Below are 22,463 nucleotides of genomic sequence, written 5' to 3' on the forward strand. Positions count from 1 at the left end.
ATGAGAAGGGAAGCCTTTAGCGTATAATAATAATAATAATAATAATAATAGTAACTTGATTTATTTTGTAAATTATTTAGAAGGGTTCCTAAAATTTTAAAAATTCAAAGGAAAAAATAAAACGTGAGTTAGAATAATTATATTATTTTTATATAGGATCCGAAAAATAATATTAAGCTTATGTCTTCAAGATTTATTTATTTATTTGTTTGTTTCCTTAAGACATTAAAAAAATCTTCTACAATAATATTCAAGTTGTGATAAATTCACCTTAAATGTGCAAAATAAAAAAAATGATATTTTTTATTATATATAAGTTTAAAAATTTTAAAAAATATTTAATGGATTAAAAGTAGAAAAATAGTCATTTAGGTTATTTTCAAGAACTCGCATAAATTTAATTTTTTTTTAAGAAAAGGGAAATGGAAGTTACATTATTTTTTAATGGGGTTACACTATTTTTATATAGGACCCAAAAATAATATAACCTAATTAAAAAACAATGTAGCTTAGATTTAAAAAAAACTTTGTTGTGTCCTTAAAATCTCAAAAAATGGTCTATAGTAATAGTCAAGTGTCTTTGCCCCAAAGTTATGGTAAATTCATCTTAAATCGGATAGAATAAAACATTATAATTTACACTTTAAATTACAAAAACTATTTTAATAGCTTATAAATCGAAAAATATTATTTAGACACTTGCTTGTTTTTTGTATGTCTTTTAAAAAAATTAAGAATTTTTAAAAGAGATGACATGTTTTTTGGATAAGATTATATTGTTTTTGTATAGGATCCCAAGAATAATGTAACCTAATTCAAGTCTTCAAATTTTTTTTATATCTTAAAAACCTCAGAAAACTTTCCATAGCAATATTTGAGTGGTTTTCATCCCAAATTTATGGTAAATTTACCTTAAATAAAAAAAAATATATAATTAATTTCACTCTTTTAAATGATTGAAATAAATAAAATATATCTATTTTGGTGTCTTAGAAATACAAAAAATATTCATTTAGATATTTATAAGTTATTTTCAAAGAAAATTTAAGAATTTCTACAAAAAAGATCGATGTGAGTTATACTATTTTGGGTTTTGTATAAAAATAGTGTAACATAGGTATATTATTATCCAAAAAAAAAAAACTAAAATGTGTATAAAATTAAAAATATATAATGAAATGCTAATTGACCATTTTTCTGTTTTCAGTAATTAAAAGACTTATTTGTAATTAATTCAACTCCTAAAATTTTATTTTTAAAAAAAAATAAGTTAAAGAGTACAAAGGTTATTATTGTATCATTATTTTTGTCCTAATTTGATTGTTTTTATAATATTTATATTTATAATTACGAAACCGTGAATAGGAGGGAAACAAATAAAATTAAGGCTTTTCTAATTAAGCTGCGAAACGAATGGCAAATGTGGGGCCCATATGGACAGCTCATATATCGTCCGCCACGTTAATATCCAAGTAATGTACCCAGAGAACGTGCCACGTAAGTTGGAAATCCTCTTACGTCACGCAGGCGTAAGTCACGCGAGCCGCACCATTGACAGACTGCCACCCGACCCGAAGTCCGAAAGGGTTAGTGATGGCGTGGGTCCCGCAATTGCAGGCAGGGTCCACGAAAATGGACGGGTATGACTCGGTATTTGAATATTTGAATTTAAACGTAGTCTTGGAGAGGATCCGCAACACGGTCGGCTGGTCTCAAATAACGCATCCGAGCCGCTCCTCTCTCTCTCTCTCTCCCGTCGACTAAACCAGGGCAAGATTCCATTTCTCCTTCAGCATCGCCGGGCCGGTGATAGATAGGAATCGGTAGGCGGGATCGCCTGAATCGCTCCTGTCTGCGGTTCGCCTGAATGGCCCTCCTTGCCTCCACCATACCCACCGAGGTCCGTGGACTCCCAACCCTAGCCTCGCCTTTTTTTCTTCTGTTTGTTGGAAGGCATTTGATTATGTTAAGATGCTGCTGCAGGTTGTTTGAACTCCGATGATAACGTTTCTTGGTCTCTTTATATCATGATTTATCGTATATTAATCGATCTAAATAAAAATAGCATGTTTTTGTTACGGTTGATTGGTATTTGAAATCTTTGCCCATGGTATTGATATCTGAAGATTCAGTCAAGAAGCACGGGTTTCATCCATCTAGAAGTTGTAAAAGTGATTCTATTAGCTAGAAGATGCATTAATTTGTACTTATAATCCAGAAAAGGATGTCCAATGTTCAATTAGTTGACTACATTGGTAGTTTGATGATGATCATTGGTTATTGGAGATGGAAAGGACATGGTTCACATTTTGGTCCGAAAAAAAATAACACATGTGGTGCAGAGGTTATTAGCATACGGCTATTACTTGTTTCTTACCTAGTTATAACTTCATGGATTCGAAATGAATTTGGTGATTACTGCATATGAGTGAAGGCACTAATGGAAATCAACTTTGAAATACATTTCACTTATTTGTTCACCTATTTATTTCATTTGCTTGTCAATATGGTTTTATTGAAATAAGGTAGTCTGGTTATGACTTATTTTACCTTTATATTTGAACTGGTTAATTGATGGTAATAACAAAGACATTCACCACACAAGTGGCTCCCTTGTTCTTTGTGTAGGAATCCTCCAACAGTTTAATGCCAACATTAGTGAACTCTTTCATTGAAATAATTTTTAAATGTAACCTTATATGATCCTGCTTAAGATTAAGGATAGGATGCTATTTTGCTGCATTTTATTCAACATTTTGAATATTATTTATTATTTAATTCCAATAACACTAGATTTCTGTAATATGGTGATGCAATCCCGTGCCTAGAACTTTTTCTATTATTTCTCACTCTAAGATCAACCTCTCCATGATGAATGATTCTACTACTGTAAATGGTTCAGTGTTTATACTTTATAGTTTGTTTAGGACAATCAAATTTTGCAATTTCTGTATATGGGTCTGGTACAAACTGCATACTAACTCATGGTGCAATGGTACATGACACGGTCCAGTAAATTCCCATGCCTGATTTATACTATTAATTGTCATTCACATGGATTCTAATAAAATAGGATTTGGAAAAAAGAATTTACAAGTTATTTGAATACTAACTATGAGAATCAAATAAATGCTATTAAAACTAGCTAAATTGCCAATGAGTTTGTATACATTGAAACCGTTTGTTGTAAAAGCTTGTCTTTAATCTAAACTAATATGATTCAGTCTATGCTTAAGAAAACAATGGATTGCAATATATGCAACTTAAATATTTAATTTACTTTTGCAATTGATATTGTCTTTGTGCCTACAGATGCTTGAAACATTACTCTACTCAAGCTCTTTACCAGCTTTTGTAGTTGAATATATAGTTATGTTGTTACTAATTCTTTTTTCTGAAACTCTTGTGACATATCAGATTAATTATTCTACTTTTGAGTAATATTTATTGAGTCACTAATTGTCTATTGTCTTGTCTTGAGCTCATAAATCAGATATATTCTGCAGGTTGGATTGCGGTTGCTGTTATGTCCGCTTACTTCTAACATTGTTACTAGAACAGCTTGGTGAGCTTTAATACTTCTTACTTCATTAAATGGAAAAAAGTAGGAACATTTTCTCTTAAAAACTCCAGAATTCCTAAATAAAAAACTTAGAGTGCCATGTGATTCTAATCCTAACTGCCACTGCTTCGTCCCCTAAAAAGTCAACTGTTGACTCTGGTTCTTAAGAGGTCTTCTTAGAGCATCTCACTATCTCATGTCCACGACAGACTAGATGTGTCACCTTGGTTTCATCTTGTGGTCCATTTCTTCATCATACCAACCTAACCTAGCACTTATGGGACCACTATTAGATCTTTGTGATTAAGTTGCAAGTTATCTTAAAGTTGCAAGGAATTTCATTCTATATGAGATGCTTGTTTTAGGACAGTTTGTGTTTTATTGGCTTTTGGTTGCTTTAGTTAAAAATTAATTGCATCCATTATATTAGTAGCATTAATGTATTGTTAATCAAGTTATTTATAAATTATAAGAAATCGGCAATTGAAGTTATTAAATTGCTTGGAGAATCCTTCAAAAGCTCTTATTGATGAAATATTTTTTATTATGATAAATGAACAATTGAATTAGACTTGTAAATCTTTCTTATCTTTCTCATGATGGAGATGGAGGATGAGTATCAAAGGACGAGGTGGCAGCAGTGGCACAACAAGGAGGAGGTGGTGGCAACGTGATGGGAAGGAGGCGGAGAAAAAAAGAGGAAGAGAGAGAGAGGATATAACAATTGTCTAATTGCTATTTTTTAATAAATACAGGTGTTGGGCAATAGGCTTACCATGCATACCATTTGGTATTGGAATATTTATCACTTGATAAGCCCGATACGGGGAGCCTACTGGATTTTTTACCTGTATCAGACCGAACTAGGCAAATGCCTGATATGTATCCCGATTGGCTGTTATGTCAAGACATACAAATCCATACCGATATGTATTTTAATCCTTGCTGTCGACAATTGGTAAGCCTTCTAAATGAGATAGTCAATGAGGTATAGCATTTGGCTTCTTGAATCCTATGAGGTGTCCCTGTTATGTTCTGAGAGCCTGAGGCCACATCTCGAGAATCTTGACTAAGACCCCTCTTGGTAACCGGAGCTAAACCTTGAGTCTAGAATGCTAGTTTTAGGTTGAACTCTGCTCTGGCAGACATGGATTTACCTTGCTCATGCAAATTAATCGTAGTTTAACCAACCATATCTGTATTGTGGTTTCGACGGAGATCCTCCCTACCTAGAGTTTGTCAGTTCTTTGCCTCTATTACCAGCTATTCCTAGTGGCCCATCTACATGCTCTCATCTAGTTGCCTAACACAAATGTTAGAGCAGATCTTGTTGGAGGCAACTCTGGAGTCTGTATAAGTAAGTTTGTGTTTTTGGGCCACTAGCCTTGTAGACTCAACTTCCTCCTTATGGGGGACCTATCTAACTGTCCTAGGAAGACCAACATGTGGCTGTTGACTTGTTAGAGACTCTATCTTATGCTTTCAGTGTGACGACAACTATGCATATCACAAACCTATAAACCATTGTGTTAAATTTACAACCACCACTGCATGGGCTATGAGGAAGTTTGATATCTTGGCCCTGTGCAATTTATTGTTGGACTGGTTTGAACATTGATGAATTTTGCTTTTCAAGCATCAATTTATCTTCATATATAATTTTCATCTTCTTTTGGTTTCTATGTAGGATATGTTCTGATTTTTTGTGATCTATTTTACTGTTTTTACATCTAGATGTTGGTGCTGATGTTAGCTATCTGTATGCTGCATTAGCATAGGAGTGGTTTTATGATAGGAAAGATTACCTTTTAGTGCTTAAATATTGAACATAGTTTGGTTACATGTTTTCCCTTTCGCCTCAGTGAATGAGCTCTGTATAATATTTCCTTTTTCTTTGGTTGTGCAGCTGCACAATAGGGATTGGTTTGCCTGTCTACTCTACTTTCAAGGCCATAGAGAATAAAAATAGGAATGAACAAGAAAAGTGGCTTCTCTATTGGGCAGGTTGGTAAATAGTTATGTTTTGTTACTCTTGACACTTAATGTGTACACATGTCCTCTTTTCTCTTAGTCCCTTTATCATATAAGTTGTACATGTGTTTTTTTTGTTTTTTTGTTTTTTTCACCTCCTTGTTGTTATTGTAAATAGATGATTCATAGGCACAAAATTGAGGATTTTATCCAAGACTTGTTGTTCCAGCTTCAAATGGACACTATCTTGTCATGTTAATAGTTACATTATGTACTCGATCATGACTTGTTTTGAGGTGTGTTTATCAAACCCAAAGAACTGTCAGAAGCTGACACATATCCAATCTTCACTTATTCTTAACACGCCATCAAGAATTTTGATTATGGCCTGCCTAATCTTTTAAATGAAATAACTGTGAAGAAATATTTTTTTGGCAACACTTTTTTGTTGCCTACTTTAACTTTACCACAGATCGATAAGCAAATTATATGCTAAAAGGTCCTGTAGATGATTTTCTACAACAGTCTTTCAAAATTATTTCCTTGTCTGAATATTTGTGAGAACTTAGAAGTCAATTATAATTGCTCTATGAATTTTGAGCCTGATGTCTGTCAAGTTGGATCAATATTTTATTGCTTTATTACTTTAAGCAATAAATGTACTGTCTGTCAAGTCAGATACTCTATTTGCTTTAGTGTCATTCTCATACAAATATTAAGAAGCATTCATATACACAATTAAAATATTTAATGGAAACAAAATATAGATCTTTGTGGATCTTAGTCGAATCCACATTATTTTAAGTTGGATCTAGCAGTTGCAAATTAGATCTAGACAGATCTAGTCTAGATTTACCTGGATCTTGGTTGGGTTGGCACAGAATTCGGCTGAATTCATGTGGATCTGCCTTAGATCCATCCAGATTTACGGAGGTTCCATGTAGATCCAAGAAACTCTAGTACACACAAATCCAACCTAAACTACAGATATCTGACCTACATTTTAGTTTATCCATGCTAGAAATGCATAAATCCAATTAGCCTAGATTCAAGTAGATCCATGGTAGAAATGTTTAAAACTAGCTTCAACTGAATAGGGAATGCAGGATTGGAGCATGAGAAATTGATAATCAATCATGTAGGTTCAATTTGAACCACAAGCGGCAAAATAGCTTCAAATGAACCAAATAAGCAAAATAACTAGTTCAAAAAAGCTTTGGAATTACTTTAATTTGAAGACAATTTCAAGAATCATTGTATCTAATTTTGATTTGACCAAAAACCTTGAGGTTTAGCTGAGAACAAGAAAATTAGAGGAAACATGTGAGAAAATAAGAAAAGAGAGCTGCTGAAGGGTTGAAATCGGGTTCTGAAGATAAGATGAATTTGGGAACCGGGTAAGAATGGTCACCACCCAGGACATTGGGCTTACAGGTACACTTATTTGATGGTAAGACAGCTATGGTCGATGTACAGAGCATACCAAAGTTCTGACTTGTTTCATTTGATAGATATATATTTGGGTGTCGGACCAGTATTCAAATCCTTTATCCCACTCTTCCATTTTTATGACCATCAATTCTATTTTAAAATAAATTGTCATTTTCTTTACTAGTTATGTAGATTGGTGGTAGCATAAGTAACAACAACAACAAAGAAACAGGAAGTAATGTTCCAACTTCCAAGTATTTGGGGTTGGCTATATGGATCTTTAGTCAATGATGAGCTTTATACAAGTTAAAATCCTTAGTTAAATTAAGAGTCTTTAAATTTTTATTTATAGTTTTGGTAAAGTTCTTTATTATTTAGAGTAGTTCCAAGATAACTAGCATATTTGTTTTTAAACATGCAGTATACGGATCTTTTAGTCTGGTGGAAGTGCTCTCTGACAAATTTCTTTACTGGTATATTTCTTTTTATGAAATTTTTGCTTGAATATATTAATCCTTTTGAGTGAAGGTTCCTTTTTTCCATTCTCTAACTTAGGGTTTTGGTTTGTGGTTGATGCTTACAAGATGTTCAACATATTATTCCGTTCCAAGTTTGTTTTACTCCTTTCTATTTGATAGTTGGTGCAAATTTGAACACATTATTTTTCTTTGAAGACATGATAAAATTGAATGATACTAAGAAAATTGGTGTGCCACCTGCGAAAGGATAATACACAAACCGAGAAATGGTTTAAAGTTTTAACTTGTAGGAGTAAGGCTACATAAGTTGACCTTTCCTAGGCTCTGTATTGGCTAGAACCTGTGTGTACTAGGGTTACTCTTTTAGTTGGTGCAAATTTTACAGAACAAATGGATTCAATATCGAACCTCTTTATGCCTTACTTAGCTTGTGAATCATCAGCATTTAAATTCTTTATTTCAGGTCTATATTTGACAAAAATCTTAGTAATCAAGACTTATCAGATGAAATGTGTATTTAGGTCTACATTTGCTTTCTTTCTGCATACTCGTGCTATCTCACCTTAGCTCTCTTAGTAGCATCATCTGCCTCCCTACCTTTGAGCACTCTATTTGTTGCTTCAACTGCTATTGACCTGTTCTCTTGTTTCTTCAAATATTGGCCCATAAGCTTTTCATTTTTCCAATACAGTTCCATCCATAGTTATCAGAATTGTTAGATACCAACCTATCTGACTGGTAAAACCGGGAACTCAGAATAAACTGCAGACCTGGTTGGTTCTTGTGCAAACTGTTTGAAATGGTTACATTGAGAAAAACTGGGGACGTTCATTAAAGACTAAATGTCCTGATCTCCATTCCCTACTCCCAATAGTATTGCCATGCCTTTTTTCTGATCATGCCATCATCCTTGAAAGGTCAGATTTCTTTGATGCCCCCACTACATCCCACTGGTTGATGAGGAATAGGAGAGGGTTGATGGTGCAGGAGAAGAGGTGGAAGATGGAAATAAAAAGGAAGAAAGAAAGATGAGGAAAGGAAAAAAAAAAGATAAGGAGAAGTATAAACAAAAAAAGATAGCAACAAGGTTAGATAAAATCAGAAAATATTATGTTTACTATATGTTGTGTATCCATGCTATTTTTTATAATTTTACTAAACCATGCATTTAACAAATTGATCAAACAGTAATATACTGGACCAATTGGGTTTGATAAGCTACCGAACGCAGTATTGAACCAAGATTTAAAACCTTGGTTATGATAACTATTTTCTCATCCATTAGGCAAGTTGGGCTGGGTTAACCAGTTGAGTTGCTGCTGTAAGTTTTGGTCGATGATTCTTGACCCCTCAATAGGTCATTTCTGGTCTGGTTGGTTGTGTGACCAAAGCCTAACCCAACTCATCATGTTGACAGTTGTTAGAGAAACTACTCAATAACCGTATATAAAATCGACCTTATAACACACCCCCTAATACTGGAAACAAGTGTGTAAATTGCAGGGATTGTTTATACCAAATAACCAAAGAAGTGTGTGTGGTCCATTTAGTTTTCTTCATGTGAGCCTGTGAGGTAACTCAATGGCTGTATTAGAGGCCTTTATAATGTTCTTAGTTCTTAAACTATTATGTTTCATCTGCTTAGCTCTTGTCAGATTGGGAACCGGGTAATGTTTTTAGTCAGCTGCACTTAAAGGTTGATAAGTAGCTGAAAATGTTCTCTTTTGATGATATAACAGTTCTTTTAATGGGGCATAAAATTATGGCTGAATTCGAAATCATGTAAATTCTGTACATGATCAAATTTGGCTGAAGTTATGTGAAATGATTTATTCTTGCTGCTCTTATCTTGTATAAAATATCAAAAACAATCTAACCTATATTATCTATTGACTATGTGCTCTGTTTTTTCTTTTTTACTTTTTGCCATTAGTTCTGCTTTTAGGAATCTTACACTGAACTTGCTTGAAAGATGTTCAATATGTCAATCTGGTCATTTCATTTTCTGCAGGTGTCCGTTCTACTACCACATTAAGTTTGCCTTCCTTGTTTGGCTACAACTTCCGTCTGGTTATGTAAGCCAATCTGCACTAGTACATCTACAATATCCAAATTTTCTTGTCTACTGAAATAACCTCATTACATTCATGGCTTTGAAATAGAATTATTTTTTGAAACATGTTGTTGCTTTTAGTCGTTTAGAAAAATAACCATGCAGGATAAGATATGGACATGACTTCTACATAGTAAAAGTCTGGGAACTGTGATATAGACTTGGGCGATGATTCCTTTTGGATGTAGAGCAATTTTGGTGTAATTAAGATCCTTGATCCCTAAGTCCCCTTCCAATTTATGTAGAGAATTTTAAATGTCTGATTTCCTTAATGGTTTATTGCTGGCTACCAAATTCAGCAACCATATGCCATCTGCATGTTTTGCCACTTTATTGAAAATAATCAATTTGATTTTCAAATTTTAGGACAGAAGGATGAATAACTATCAATTCTTGAGCATTAATTATTACTCCATGCATCAATGCCGCTTGACTTATTTAGTGCCTACAGTTATCTTTCTACATTTATCTAGTTGGAGTCTGACAACCATCGTTTCCTTTATTCTTACAGGGATCAAAATATTTATATGCAAAACACCTGCGACCATTCCTACTGAAACATCAAGCTAAAGTTGATCAACTTCTTAACTTCTTGTCCCATGAAATTGTATGTTTCTTTCCATGCATCTATTCTTTTTTCTAACGCAAGTATTTTTGGAACTCTTTACTGAGTCATTCCTTTTGCTACATGGTTTGAGAAGGGATCTGTTATTTTTAATGATGTGACCTATTTTTTACATGGGAATTGTTGATAAACAACCATGCAGAGTATCACAATAGTCGTCTTTGTTGATATATGCTCAAAATCTTATTCATATTTCCAAGTGTACTAGGAACAGATATTTATGTAGAGCAGTTGATCTTGGATGCTTTAGGCTACCCTTTAAGGACAATGATGGGTTTGCTATATATTAAACTAGTCAGGAGATCGGATTCAGTGCCATTAATATGATGCTCCTAAAATATGCTTCTTGAATACTTTAAAGATGGTAATAAATCTATACTTTTCCTAATTTCAGGAGAAGTTCGTTAGCAATCACCAAGGAGAAATCCAGTTAGTGAAGGCTGTGGTTCTGAGGTGTGCAATGACAGGTAAAAACACCTTTCATCTTACAAAAGCAGCATAAAATTAGTAGGTTCTGCACTTTGTTATTCTTTTGCACATGATATTGACCTATATGGAACATTGAAGTTGAGGGAAGCTCCTCCAAGGGTCTTTTCTGTCCAGGTTATTTAGCATGTAACAGTTGGATGAAGAACAAGCTAACATAAAGAAACTCTCTTTAGACCTCTTCCATGTCATTTTTTTTATCGATAAACATTCTTCCATCATCATTCCTAATGTGTCAAAGAGTTACAAATATTTATTTGAGAACAATGGCATTGTTTCTTATCTGACATGTCAAAGGAAATTTGGAAGCAGTGGGAATTATGTGCTCTTCATGGTTAGCATTCTACCATTCATACCTTATGTTACTTCATGTTGGCAATTTTCCGCTGATCGGACATATCATATGCTGTAGTTGTCTTGAAATATCATTTATATGCTTGAAACGTTACTCTGTTTTCTTTCTATGCCAGCAAATCAGATGGTGAAGGAGATCACCAATCCAGGGCACCCGCATGGCCAAAGCACCATTGGGGGTCCAAACACGCAAATGAGTGTGCAATCCCAGGATTCAGGTTCTGACACTGATTCTGACACTGCAAACTGACTGCATTCCGATCAAATATTTTTCCGTGGACATCATCTAGTTAAGCCCAGAATCAATGCTATAGTTTCAACCTGTTCATACTTTCAGTTACGTAGAATGTAAATCTGTAGGTTTATTAGTGACAAGTATGTGCTCAATTTATAGCATGGACATTTCTATGTGATAGGTTTGGACAACCATGCCTTGAGTGCCCTTTTTTTCTGTTCCAACTTCAGGTGTCTGAAGGTCCAATAATTAATAGCTTAGTTTTTGATTAAAAAAATGGTATTTGGTTATTCTCAACTGGAAATACTTGTATGTAGTTTTTTTTTTATTTCAAGTGTTGGCATATTAGATCTAATTTGAGTTTATGTGCATGTGATACAGTAATTTTACCGGAACTTAATGCTTGCAAGTGATCTACTTGGCGCAACCCAAAAATTAAAAATAAATTACAGTGTTCTCTTCAGGAAGGATTCTTCCTAAGGTTGCAGAGTTCCTAGAAGAAAACAAAAAATAAACACTGAACAAGTACTTAAAAGGTGTTCTATCGGAATTCCTTGACATGATAGCCTATAAAAAATGTGCTTGTGTTCCCCGAGCTTTCTATTAGAAAGAATAAATTTTAGTGTCTCAATCACATATTTCACTGTGTGTTTTTGTGGTTCATTTGCAATATTGATCTGCTTGATCTTTGAATGACTAGATTCTCCAGTTCTTTTTTTTCAAGGAAAATATCAACTTTCAATTACATAACTGGGACCGAAAATTACTAAATTCTCCTCATGAGATTGGAAAGAACAAAAAAAAAAAAACCTTGCTTGATTGGTAAGGTTGCGAGTGACAATGCTCAAAAGGTAAAACAACCACAGATTTAGCCAGTTTAAATATATCTTTACAGATATTTTGCAGGTGCTAAAGAGTAGGCCTTGATCTATATATTACAAAGCAACACAGCCTAGAGAATCAGATTTGACTATGATGGGAGGCTTTGGTAAGTGCATCCAAATAGCCCACCACTCTGACTAGATTATTCAGTTATTGCATGGTTTATGTGCTAGAAATTTAACTTATTCAGTTATTTGATTGTTTATGTGCTAGAAATTTAGATTATTCAGTTATTGGATAGCTTATGTGCTTGAAATTTGAGAAGACTAGCCTCAGTCAGTACATTGTTCCTTTACAATTTGAAGACTATATGCATATATTGACCATCCTGCAATCAATCTCTAAACCTATATGTTTTCCCATGCGGATCAAGTCATCAAACCCAGATACAAATCAACAATTATGTTCTCCTGCCACCCATATTTATCCCTGCAGAGTTTTAATGAAGCTGGGTAAAGTTTTCTGGAACTTCAACTGTGTCTAAAAATTCGCCATTAATCCCTTGAGATTTTACATTGAAAACTAGGAAATAATACCTGGTAGGTAACTATTGTTGATGCATGCATTAAACCTCATGGTTGATTCAATCTCGATCGATATGAACATTAGCGTGGATTTTTGGTAGCAAATTAGAGGAGCACAAGTGCCAAGATCACAAATCCTTAATCTGCCCTGCCCCAAGTAGCAACATCAGATGTTTGCCAACGCCATTATTAAGTTGATATATGGAATCCTCCTTGGCCTTCCCATTATCGAACAATTTTTAGTCTCCAGGAAAACAAATATCCGTACATGATTTCAATAATACATATAGTATTGAAACGCAAATTTTGGGTGCCATATTATTGGATATAAGCTAAGATTTTGATCAGTCCAATATTATAGGAGGAGAAGGAGAAGCTTTAAAAGAAATAACAGTGTTGTTGATGCTAATCAACTATTTATTGTTCCTTTTGGGGATTAGAATTCGTTTTTTCCTATTATTTCTTGTAACCGAAAGAAAATAATTGGTTCCACATACGTTTTGAAGAAACCGATGGAAGTCTTTATATATCACTCCCAATAAATGTCAGCTTATCCTTTGAATCACATCATTTTGAAGTACAAAATCATCTCAGATCATCCGTTTCTCTTTTTGGGCTTTTCTCGTGGGTGTAGTAGTGATGATCCAAGTCAACTCAACTCGACTTGGGTACTTACACCGATCGAGTCAACTCGAATGACCCAAACCCATCACTCACGTTTGGTCAAACCAAGGAGAGTGTGGGCCCCCTGCCCCCAGCTAGCTCATTCCTCATCGCCAGTACGGTTGACTTCATCCTCAGAGTCAAACCGTACATCCATACCACGAGCGGCTTCCATTCCGCGCTTCGATCCTTCCTTGTCTGTATGTCATTGATTGGATTTTGAGGAATCGTTCGGTGTGAACGTCTTTAAACTTCCAAATTTTACAGTGGATCAGATCTCCTCATAACGTCGCCACGTCACCGTCTTCTTCCTCTCCGACCCCCGAAATCTCCATTCCGAATCGCGACAGAATCACATCTCACTCATAGATTTGTTCATATCCATTTATTTCTTTCTCGTTACTATAAATCCACGGCCGCCTCCTCCTATAAGACCGTGACTGCAATCGCAGGTACTGTCGAAGGCCTTCCCTGAGCGCAGACATGTGCGGCGGAGGTAGCTGTCGTTCTCGCTCGCGACAGAAGACATCTCCTCCCCCTTCCCCGATCGAACCCTTGGGCATCATCCGACGAGCTCTGGGCAATGCTATCGTCTCCGGAGACGACGGCGAGCTTGGCTTTGCGTCGACCTTGAAGGTGACGGAGAAGAAGAAGAGGGAGTACCCCGTCGACCCCTTCCTTCCCGACCTCCGAATCGACGACGGCATCTACAGTACCGACGAGTTCCGCATGTTCTGCTTCAAGGTGTTGCCGTGCACGCGGGCGTACGTCCACGACTGGACGGCGTGCCCCTTCGTTCATCCCGGCGAGACGGCGAGGCGTCGGGATCCGATCAAGTACCGGTACGCTGCCTGGTTCCCCTGCCCCGCCTTCCGCCGAGGCGGGTGCACCAGGGGCGATTTGTGCCGGTTCGCCCACGGCGTCTTCGAGCGCTGGCTTCACCCCACGCAGTACCGCACGGTGATGTGCAGGGACGGCGGCCGCTGCGCTCGCCGCGTCTGCTTCTTCGCCCACACATCCGAAGAGCTTCGCGCAGCGCCGGTGCTGCTGCGTCTCCCTGGACTCCATGATTTCTATGCCACCGGAATTCACATCCCTTTTGGTGAATCTTCCGCGCAACTGATGCACCAAACCCACCTTGTCCCCCCCTTTGCCGCGGACATATCTTCGCCCACAAGGTACGACTCCGATCAACTCAGTCCGCGGCCGCCGCAGCAGCAGCAACATCACAGCTTGTACCCGAGCATCGACGCCAACGTATCCAAGTTCCCTTCTCCCCTACCGGGCTCGGCACTCCCGATCACGCCACCAGATGTGAGCTTCCGCCTCGGCGCTCGAGACCACCAATCGCCTTCGCCAATCTTTTCCTGGTCCAGCAAGTGGGTAGCTCCACGCGAGATGGACGAAGAGGAGGTGCTCGGAGGGTTGTTGGGTCGGTCGCCATGGGCCGAGGAGCCCGATGTTTCCTGGGTGCAGTCACTGGTCGGCCCGCCGGAGGTGAAGGTGAGAAATGAGACGAGGAGTAGCTCGGCCGGCACGGATACGGATGAGTGCATGACTTCATGCATCTGCGAGGCGTGGCTGCAGGAATGCATGCAGATTGAGCCTCCCCCTCCCTCTCCCCTCCCCCGAAGCATTAGTAATCCGCACATCCTCTGGTAGACTTTACGGAAGAATGATTGACCATAACGCCTTTGTTAATACATTTCAGAGTATTTTTGCTAAGCCCTTCACGTACTCTTTCCCCATAATGTAGCAAGATAATGCCTTTCATGAAATATATATTTTTTTGTGGCTTGAGAAATTAACACCAAACATATATATATATATATATATATATATATATATATATATATATATATATATATGACTTATTTTTAAAATTACTTTTAAGAAAAATAAAATAAAATACGGATATTTTCCCGAAAAATCATGCATAATAGAATCATCGCTATCCGCGTTCTGGTAGTGAGCGGACCTCGTTGTGACTGGGCGGGTAAGGCAAACGACTGCATTAGCCATGCGGCCATTCCTCGCGCGCCCCACCGCGCCCCTCGACATCGCCGACTCCACCCTCGCCCTCCTCCCCCGATGCCGCACCCACCGCGATGCCCGTCAGCTCCACGCCCGCCTCGTCACCACCGGCCTTCTCCTCTGCCACCCATCCCTCCTCCTTCGCCGCCTCTTCGCCTCCCCCCACCCTCCCCTCCGCAGCCTCGCTCGCCGCATCTTCTTCTCTCTCCCCGCCGCCGACGACCGGCCTTTCCTCTGGAACGCCTTCATCGGCGCTTCCCGCGACGGAGGCGGTGGACCCCGGGACGCCGTCCTGGCCTTCGCGCTCATGCTCTTCGACGGCGTCGCCGCAGACAAGTTCGCCTTGTCGCTGGCACTCAACGCCTGCTCCCGCATACCTTCCCTCCGAGAGGGCTCGCAGATCCACGCCGTCCTCCTCAAAAGCGACCTCGCCTCCAATCTCTACCTCCAGAACGGCTTGATCGCGCTCTACTCCAAATGCGGGTTGCCTGAGATTGCGCGACGAGTGTTTGACAGGATTACCGAAAGGGACGCGATCTCTTGGAATTCGATGATAGATGGGTACCTCAAGGATGGGAACGTGGTAGCAGCCCAAAAGCTCTTCGATGAAATGGATAATGGCAAAAAGAATACGGTGACTTGGAATACGATGCTTGGTGGCTACGCAGCATCCATCGACATGATTGATGTTGCTCGTGAATTATTCGATTCAATGCCCGAAAGAGACTTGGTTTCTTGGAATCTGATGATCGATGGCTACATCAAGTGCGGGAGGTTGGTCGATGCAGAGGACTTGTTCGAGCGAATGCCTGTGAGGGATGTCATATCTTGGGCTACTATGATTGATGGTTATACAGGAATCGGGCGCATCGACTTGGCCAAACAATTCTTCGAGCTGATGCCAGAGAAGGATGTCATCACTTGGAACATCATGATGGATGGCTATGTCAAGAACGGACGTCACCTCGAAGCCTTGAATCTCTTCACTGAGTTGCAAGCGAAAGGCAACCGTGCTCCCGATATAACCACTCTAGCAACCGCTCTCACGGCGATTGCGGAATTGGGTCGTGTTGATGATGGGATAGCCATTCATGATTATATTGAGAGGACCAAATTGGCTTTAGATGGTCAACTGGGCGTGGCGCTGGTCGACATGTACTCAAAATGTGGTCGATTGGAGGATGCCTTGAAGGTGTTCGAGACTTCAGGAACAAGTGTGGATCACTGGAATGCCATGATCGGTGGTTTGGCCATTCATGGGCGTGGCAATTTGGCTCTTCAACTCTTCTGGGAGATGAAACGATGCTCATTGAAGCCGGACGACATTACATTCATCGGAGTTCTGAACGCTTGTAGCCACGCAGGTTTGGTGAAGGAGGGCTTGATGTGCTTTGAGATCATGAGAAGAGACTATGCCTTGGAGCCAAAGGTGCAGCACTACGCATGCATGATCGACATCCTTGGCCGAGCAGGGCAGTTGGAAGAGGCTTTGAATCTGATTCGAAGTATGCCGATCGAGCCAAACGATGTGGTTTGGAGATCATTGCTTAGTGCTTGTAGGAACCACAGGAATGTTGGCATGGGCCAAAAGCTACTGAAAGGTTTAACCCAAGGGGGGGCTTGGGATTCTAGTACATGTGTTCTGCTCTCTAATCTCTATGCTGGTGTAGGGATGTGGGGCGATGTGAGGAAGGTGAGGACGATGATGAGGGAGAAGGACCTTAAAAAGGTTCCTGGATGCAGCTGGATCGAACTCGATGGTATCGTCCACGAGTTCGTCGTAGGGGATTACTCGTGCCCTCAAGCCAAAGAAGCAAGTTCTTCATCGGACTTGTTTTGTGCATCCAACATGTATAGTTCAACAACTTCATTGGAATATACACGTTCATGAAGTTTATTTGTGTTAGTTCTATCCACAATGTTGGTCAATAGGATTCTGAAGTATCTCTTAGCCTAGTGCTGGAGATTGTTGATAGGGGTAAAAACAAATTTGACGTAATACGCCACGACGTCAGCCATACTTGGACAACGCACTGCCCAAGGAAGTGGGCGTAAACGCCAATTTGACATGCGCCGATGTCACCCGCTCTCGGTCAACGACTCCACCGTTTGACCCCGCGCTGTCACGGACAAACTTCTAAACAAGGTGTTTGATGTAATGCTTATGTATGTTCGTGTCTTTTGGCATGTTCATATCTTGTACAGTATGTAAAGGAGCGACCGAAGGCTTAATAGTCTCATTTTAGTTGAGTTGGTGGCCTCTTTAGGCTTGTAAATAAAGGTTGTGTCATGTGGACACGTGCGAGAGATTTTCAGTCTGTAATGGACCATTTTACCTCTTTGTTGTGCCACTGTTCAGAGCTTGTAAAGTCTGTTTGTAATTTGCATTGTCTATGAAGTGTTTTTCAGAGATGTTTGCTTGTGGATCCCGATTGAGGCGTTCTCTCTAACCCGTGCTCTCTTCTGGTGGTCCTGAGGGACAATGGGAGGCTTCGGAGAGGCTGACCTTTGCGGACGGACACGCAAGGGTGCCGCACGACTTAGGCAAAACCAGCTAAGTCCGTGACAGATGGTATCAGAGCGAGACAAGCACTCATAGAAACACTTAGCAAGCAAACGTGAGGGACCTAGCGAGGCTGCGTTGAGGGCAGTCAGTACACGCGCGACCGTTTGGGGGAAAACGGGCATGGAGATGTAGGGAAAATGAGTCGCTCAGAGGAGCGGACATCTGAGATTGGCATTCAGAGAAATAGCCAACCCTTCGCGCAAGAGGCACCACGAGAACATACAAGCTTGGAAGAATGCGGAGCGAACAAAGGTTGGGATGGCTGAGTTTGAGCTACGGCTCAACGTTGATAACTATACTTGATGATGCTCAAGACAAGCGAGGCGCTTGGAAAAGGATGAGACCATCCAAGGTGGAATGAGTTGTTCAATGACCAAAAGAGTTCTACAAAGCTCACAGAGGTGAGGGGAATTGCTAACTCGAAGAATTTGGTACTCATGCATGGGCTTGTATGCGGACGATGGAATGTTCGTGGCCATCCCAAGGCGACCGAAACTCGGTGCTATGGAGCATTGAAACTTTCTCTTCGGCATGTGAAGGATACGTCCGTAGGAGGCTGAAGTGTGCAACGAGTTCAGCATGTTGCTAGGCCTTGAGGGGTGCAGCGGGGACTGTACTGACGGGGAGTCACAATCTAGCAAGTGCGTTTGCAAGAGGCAAAACAATGCACAGTTTGTTCAGCAGATCGGAGTAGTCCAAGGGGATGGTGGTCTCCGAAACGAAGAGAAATGTTGCTCCAACAGGATAGTTATCCAGGAGGGATAAGTCCCGGCTCTCCAGAGGGAGAATCATGTGGGATGGACCTCACATGTTGAGGAGGAGTACCTCAACAAACAACAACTCCACGAAGCTCGATGGACTGAGCAAGCGGCGAGGAGTCGTCGTATGATCTCGCTTGAGAGAATGCATTGGTGGATGCATTGCGAGATCAAGTGGGGGAGCGACCCAAAGCAACTTAAATGAAGGCACACTTGGAGTCGATGTGGAGATCGGACTCAAGGGAGGGCTGACCCGTGGAATGGTGGGCGCGAGGGCCACCATCGACTCAATGCAAAAACGAGGAGCGGAGCAACTTGGGTGTAACTTGGCGAAGTACCCAAGCCGCATGAAGGGAGCCAGCATAGAAGTTGGAACATGGAGCAGAGGCACAGTGCTTTCCTTAGACAGAGGTCAAGGACACGAACTCTTGCAGAGGCAAGAGTATGATTATATTGTTCCATGGGTCCTTCATTCTAACGGAGCGGACTCATCTTGCATTGTGTCAAAGATTAAGGGAGCTTCTGGGCACATGCACCTTATCTCGGAGGAGCATTTGATGGAGGAACTAAGGCGACTCAATTTGCGGAGGCGAAGTTGGGTTCAGAAGGCCTTAGCACGGGGCAAGAGGACGCAGATGTGGGTACTCTTGAAGAATATGCCACAGTGTTGCCATTCAAGTTGCCATGAAGGAAGCGGTGCGCAGCGGAGATTGTGCTGGTAGGGGCAGAGACCCAGGATCCAGACAATGGTGTATAAATTACAGTGAAGTCGGTGGACTTCGGGAGCTACTAGGCGACGGACTGTCCTAGAGTGATGCTTCATCTATGTGTGACCCAAGAGTGGGTGGATGAAGGTCGATTGCCAAAGGAGCGAACAAATTCGAAGGTGGAGGAGACCCTACGATGTATTGGCAGAGGCCACACATAGAGGGTTCACAATTCGAGTTTAATTCCATAAGGATCAGAATGCAATAGAGATGTCACCAGGAGGCGACATAGTGCAGCGGATCGTGGTGGAACAGTTCGTGGCAATGCGATACACACGACCTAGTCCCGTGAGAGACTAGATCATATGGAGGTATGATCGGGAGCTATTGGAAGCTCCACTTTGGTGAACAACACGACGGCAAGAAGGGCTATGGATTCAAGGAGTGAAGGCCATGGTACCGCAAAGGCGAGTCTTCCGGGCGTGCATCGAATTTTGCATCGGATGAAAACCTTGGTCATCAGCATATGGGGGCTGGGTTCCACCAAGGGAAAAGTTCGAATGCAAGTACTAGTGAGTCCCGTGAGGGACTTGATCATGCAGAGGTATGATCGAAGCAGTTGGAGAGTTGGACTGCTCCAGAGCTCATATTCGCTTAAGGAAGCCCGACAAGTCAGAGGACAAGGCCGAGTAAGCGAACGTTGCTACCAAGGAAGCTAAGGAGAACAGAATCAATGCAAACCCTACAACGTGATGGCAGAGGCCATGCATGGGAGTTGCAGTCTGTCTTTCCATCGACCAAACAAATTGCTTGGAGAACACAGAGGTGTTGAAGCAGTGGGTCGAAAGGGGCGAGGAAGCGACGACGAGTCCAGAGGAACTTAGCTACCCAAAATCAAGCATCAGTTAGAATGGAGGTGGACTCAGAGGAGTGCCACGGAGACATATCTACTGATCGTGAAGAAAAGGGATGCAGATGCGAGGCGACGGATAGTAGGGCCATGGGCATGGCAGCGCCATGGTACCGCAGAGGCGGGACTTCCGTGAAAGTCATTGATCCCTTGCTCTCATGGAGGGAGAGCGCTTGGTCGTGAAAGGGGCCGAGGAGGTGGAGAATGCAGAGGCAATCTCCAAGTATCGAGATAAGGCTGAAGGGCAGAGGCCGAAGAACTTCGTAAGACCGGTGTCAATGTGCTTCTCATCAAGATAGCCGAAAGTGAAGGACTTCGGGTCATGCAAGAGTGCATAACCAAGGAACGAAGCAGGCAGTACGCAGTGCTGTACCTTTGCTACTTAGTGGAGTAGGCGGCAGGGTTGATGGAGAAGACGGTACAATCCCATAGGCGACCAAACCTATGAGAGAATTACTCCAAGTTGGGGTGAAAACTTCCTGCATTCCAGAAGTTCGATGGCATTGAGAAGGTGAATCACAGTAGCTAACTCAACGCAAGGAGTGCAAACACTTCAAGTGCTTCAGAAGTGTGAGCAAAGAGCAGGTGAAGGCCAGTAACCAGCTCGATGCATGAAGTACAACCTCGAGGAGGCGGGCGAAGTCAAGTAACCTTTACATTCTCAACTCTTAAGAGAATGGGCGAAACCGAGTACCCCAATTCTCTTATCTATCCAACAGAGGAGCTCTGCAGATGTTCAAAGACCCTTCAAAGATAATGGAAGACAATAGTTGTCAAATCCTCACCAACGGTGATCGGTGCTACTGAGAGTAGATTGTCCACTTCATTTCCCAACGAAATGCCAATCGAAAGCAGAAGTGATGCGAACCTACTTGGATGTGACAACTAAGTGAAAGAAGAGTCAATGAGCAAATTTTGTGGAGGAAGGACCCAAAACTTCAGAAGTTTGCGAGACGATGCTCGTTAAAGCTCCAACAAGCATCCACCCAATTCAAGCAGCATGAGGAATTTGAGAGACTGGCGCAGTAAGGATGGTCTTTTTCTTCATTTGGGGGATCCACAGGAATCAACAAGGATCAACACAACTCAGCCAACCCCACACCAGAGTCAGAGTCATTGGTGAGTTGAAGCAGCATGGCAGATCAAAGGTTCGACTACTCAAAAACAGCAGCGGAGAGCAACAAGGAGCCAAGAGGCGCATTCTAGCTGGAGCAGAAGATTGAAGACTCAGCAAAGGCGAGGAGTTGTAGTGCCGACAAAGGCTTCAATGAGGACGTCGAAGGAATAAGTGGGGGAGAATGTCATGGACAAACTTCTAAACAAGGTGTTTGATGTAATGCTTATGTATGTCTGTGTCTTTTGGCATGTTCATGCCTTGTACAGCATGTAAAGGGGCGGCCGAAGGCTTAATAGTCCCATTTTAGTTGGGTTGGTGGCCTCTTTAGGCTTGTAAATAAAGGTCGTGTCATGTGGACACGTGCGAGAGATTTTCGGTCCGTAATGGACCATTTTACCCCTTTGTTGTGCCACTGTTCAGAGCTTGTAAAGTCTGTTTGTAATTTGCATTGTCTATGAAGTGTTTTTCGGAGATGTTTGCTTGTGGATCCCGATTGAGGCGTTCTCTCTAACCTGTGCTCTCTTCTGGTGGTCCTAAGGGACAATGGGAGGCTTCGGGGAGGCTGACCTTTGCGGACGGACACGCAAGGGTGCCGCACGACTTAGGCAAAACCAGCTAAGTCCGTGATAGCGCGCTCGGCTGAAGCAGAGAAAGACGTCGACCGAGGCTTGCCCATACCCTATGGAAGTTCGGTTCTCTACGCTAGTCCAACGGCAATGTCAGATGCCATCAGAGGTACGGCCCTGCCCCTGCGAGCAGGCACATCAGGTAACATCAAACCCAACTATAAATACCCCAGAGTTTTAAACGAAAAGGGGACGGACACAACTCACACAAAAGCACCCCCTCTTCCACCACCCTCTCCACGTCACTGACTTGATCGTCGGAGGGGTCGGGCCGAGCTTCCGACCCGACCTGTGTGCAGGTGCGAGACGAGTTCGCCTCTTCCCCGACGCTGCGGCAGAGCTCTTCTCCTGACGTGACATCCAGACCATCGTGGTCGGCCACCCGGGGGACCTGAGGCACGCCACATAAGATCCCGCCAT

General features: G+C 41.2%; 2 protein-coding genes across 2 annotated transcripts; both read left to right on the forward strand.

Moving 5' to 3' along the window:
• Positions 1 to 1,737: 1,737 nt before the first annotated feature.
• On the forward strand, positions 1,738 to 11,553 carry LOC103970598 (HVA22-like protein k). The gene is made up of 8 exons (XM_009384432.3): positions 1,738 to 1,900; positions 3,507 to 3,565; positions 5,469 to 5,566; positions 7,386 to 7,437; positions 9,455 to 9,518; positions 10,068 to 10,163; positions 10,576 to 10,648; positions 11,138 to 11,553. The coding sequence occupies exons 1-8, from the start codon at positions 1,868 to 1,870 to the stop codon at positions 11,269 to 11,271; spliced, it is 609 nt and encodes a 202-aa protein (XP_009382707.2). The 5' UTR covers positions 1,738 to 1,867; the 3' UTR covers positions 11,272 to 11,553.
• A 3,742-nt stretch (positions 11,554 to 15,295) lies between these two features.
• LOC135627844 (pentatricopeptide repeat-containing protein At2g45350, chloroplastic-like) lies at positions 15,296 to 17,265 on the forward strand. Its single transcript, XM_065134220.1, has one exon. The coding sequence runs from the start codon at positions 15,346 to 15,348 to the stop codon at positions 17,248 to 17,250; it is 1,905 nt and encodes a 634-aa protein (XP_064990292.1). The 5' UTR covers positions 15,296 to 15,345; the 3' UTR covers positions 17,251 to 17,265.
• Positions 17,266 to 22,463: the final 5,198 nt, after the last annotated feature.

Source organism: Musa acuminata, chromosome BXJ2-11, assembly GCF_036884655.1.
Source record: "Musa acuminata AAA Group cultivar baxijiao chromosome BXJ2-11, Cavendish_Baxijiao_AAA, whole genome shotgun sequence".
NCBI classification, from domain to species: Eukaryota; Viridiplantae; Streptophyta; class Magnoliopsida; order Zingiberales; family Musaceae; genus Musa; species Musa acuminata.

Bases quoted from the DNA above. Each gene is read 5' to 3' on its own strand.
- LOC103970598 (XM_009384432.3), top strand. From the start codon at position 1,868: ATGGCCCTCCTTGCCTCCACCATACCCACCGAG. The intron at 3,566-5,468 runs GTGAGCTTTAAT...TTGGTTGTGCAG, and splicing joins ATTGTTACTAGAACAGCTTG to CTGCACAATAGGGATTGGTT. The intron at 10,164-10,575 runs GTATGTTTCTTT...TCCTAATTTCAG, and splicing joins ACTTCTTGTCCCATGAAATT to GAGAAGTTCGTTAGCAATCA.
- LOC135627844 (XM_065134220.1), top strand. From the start codon at position 15,346: ATGCGGCCATTCCTCGCGCGCCCCACCGCGCCCCTCGACATCGCCGAC.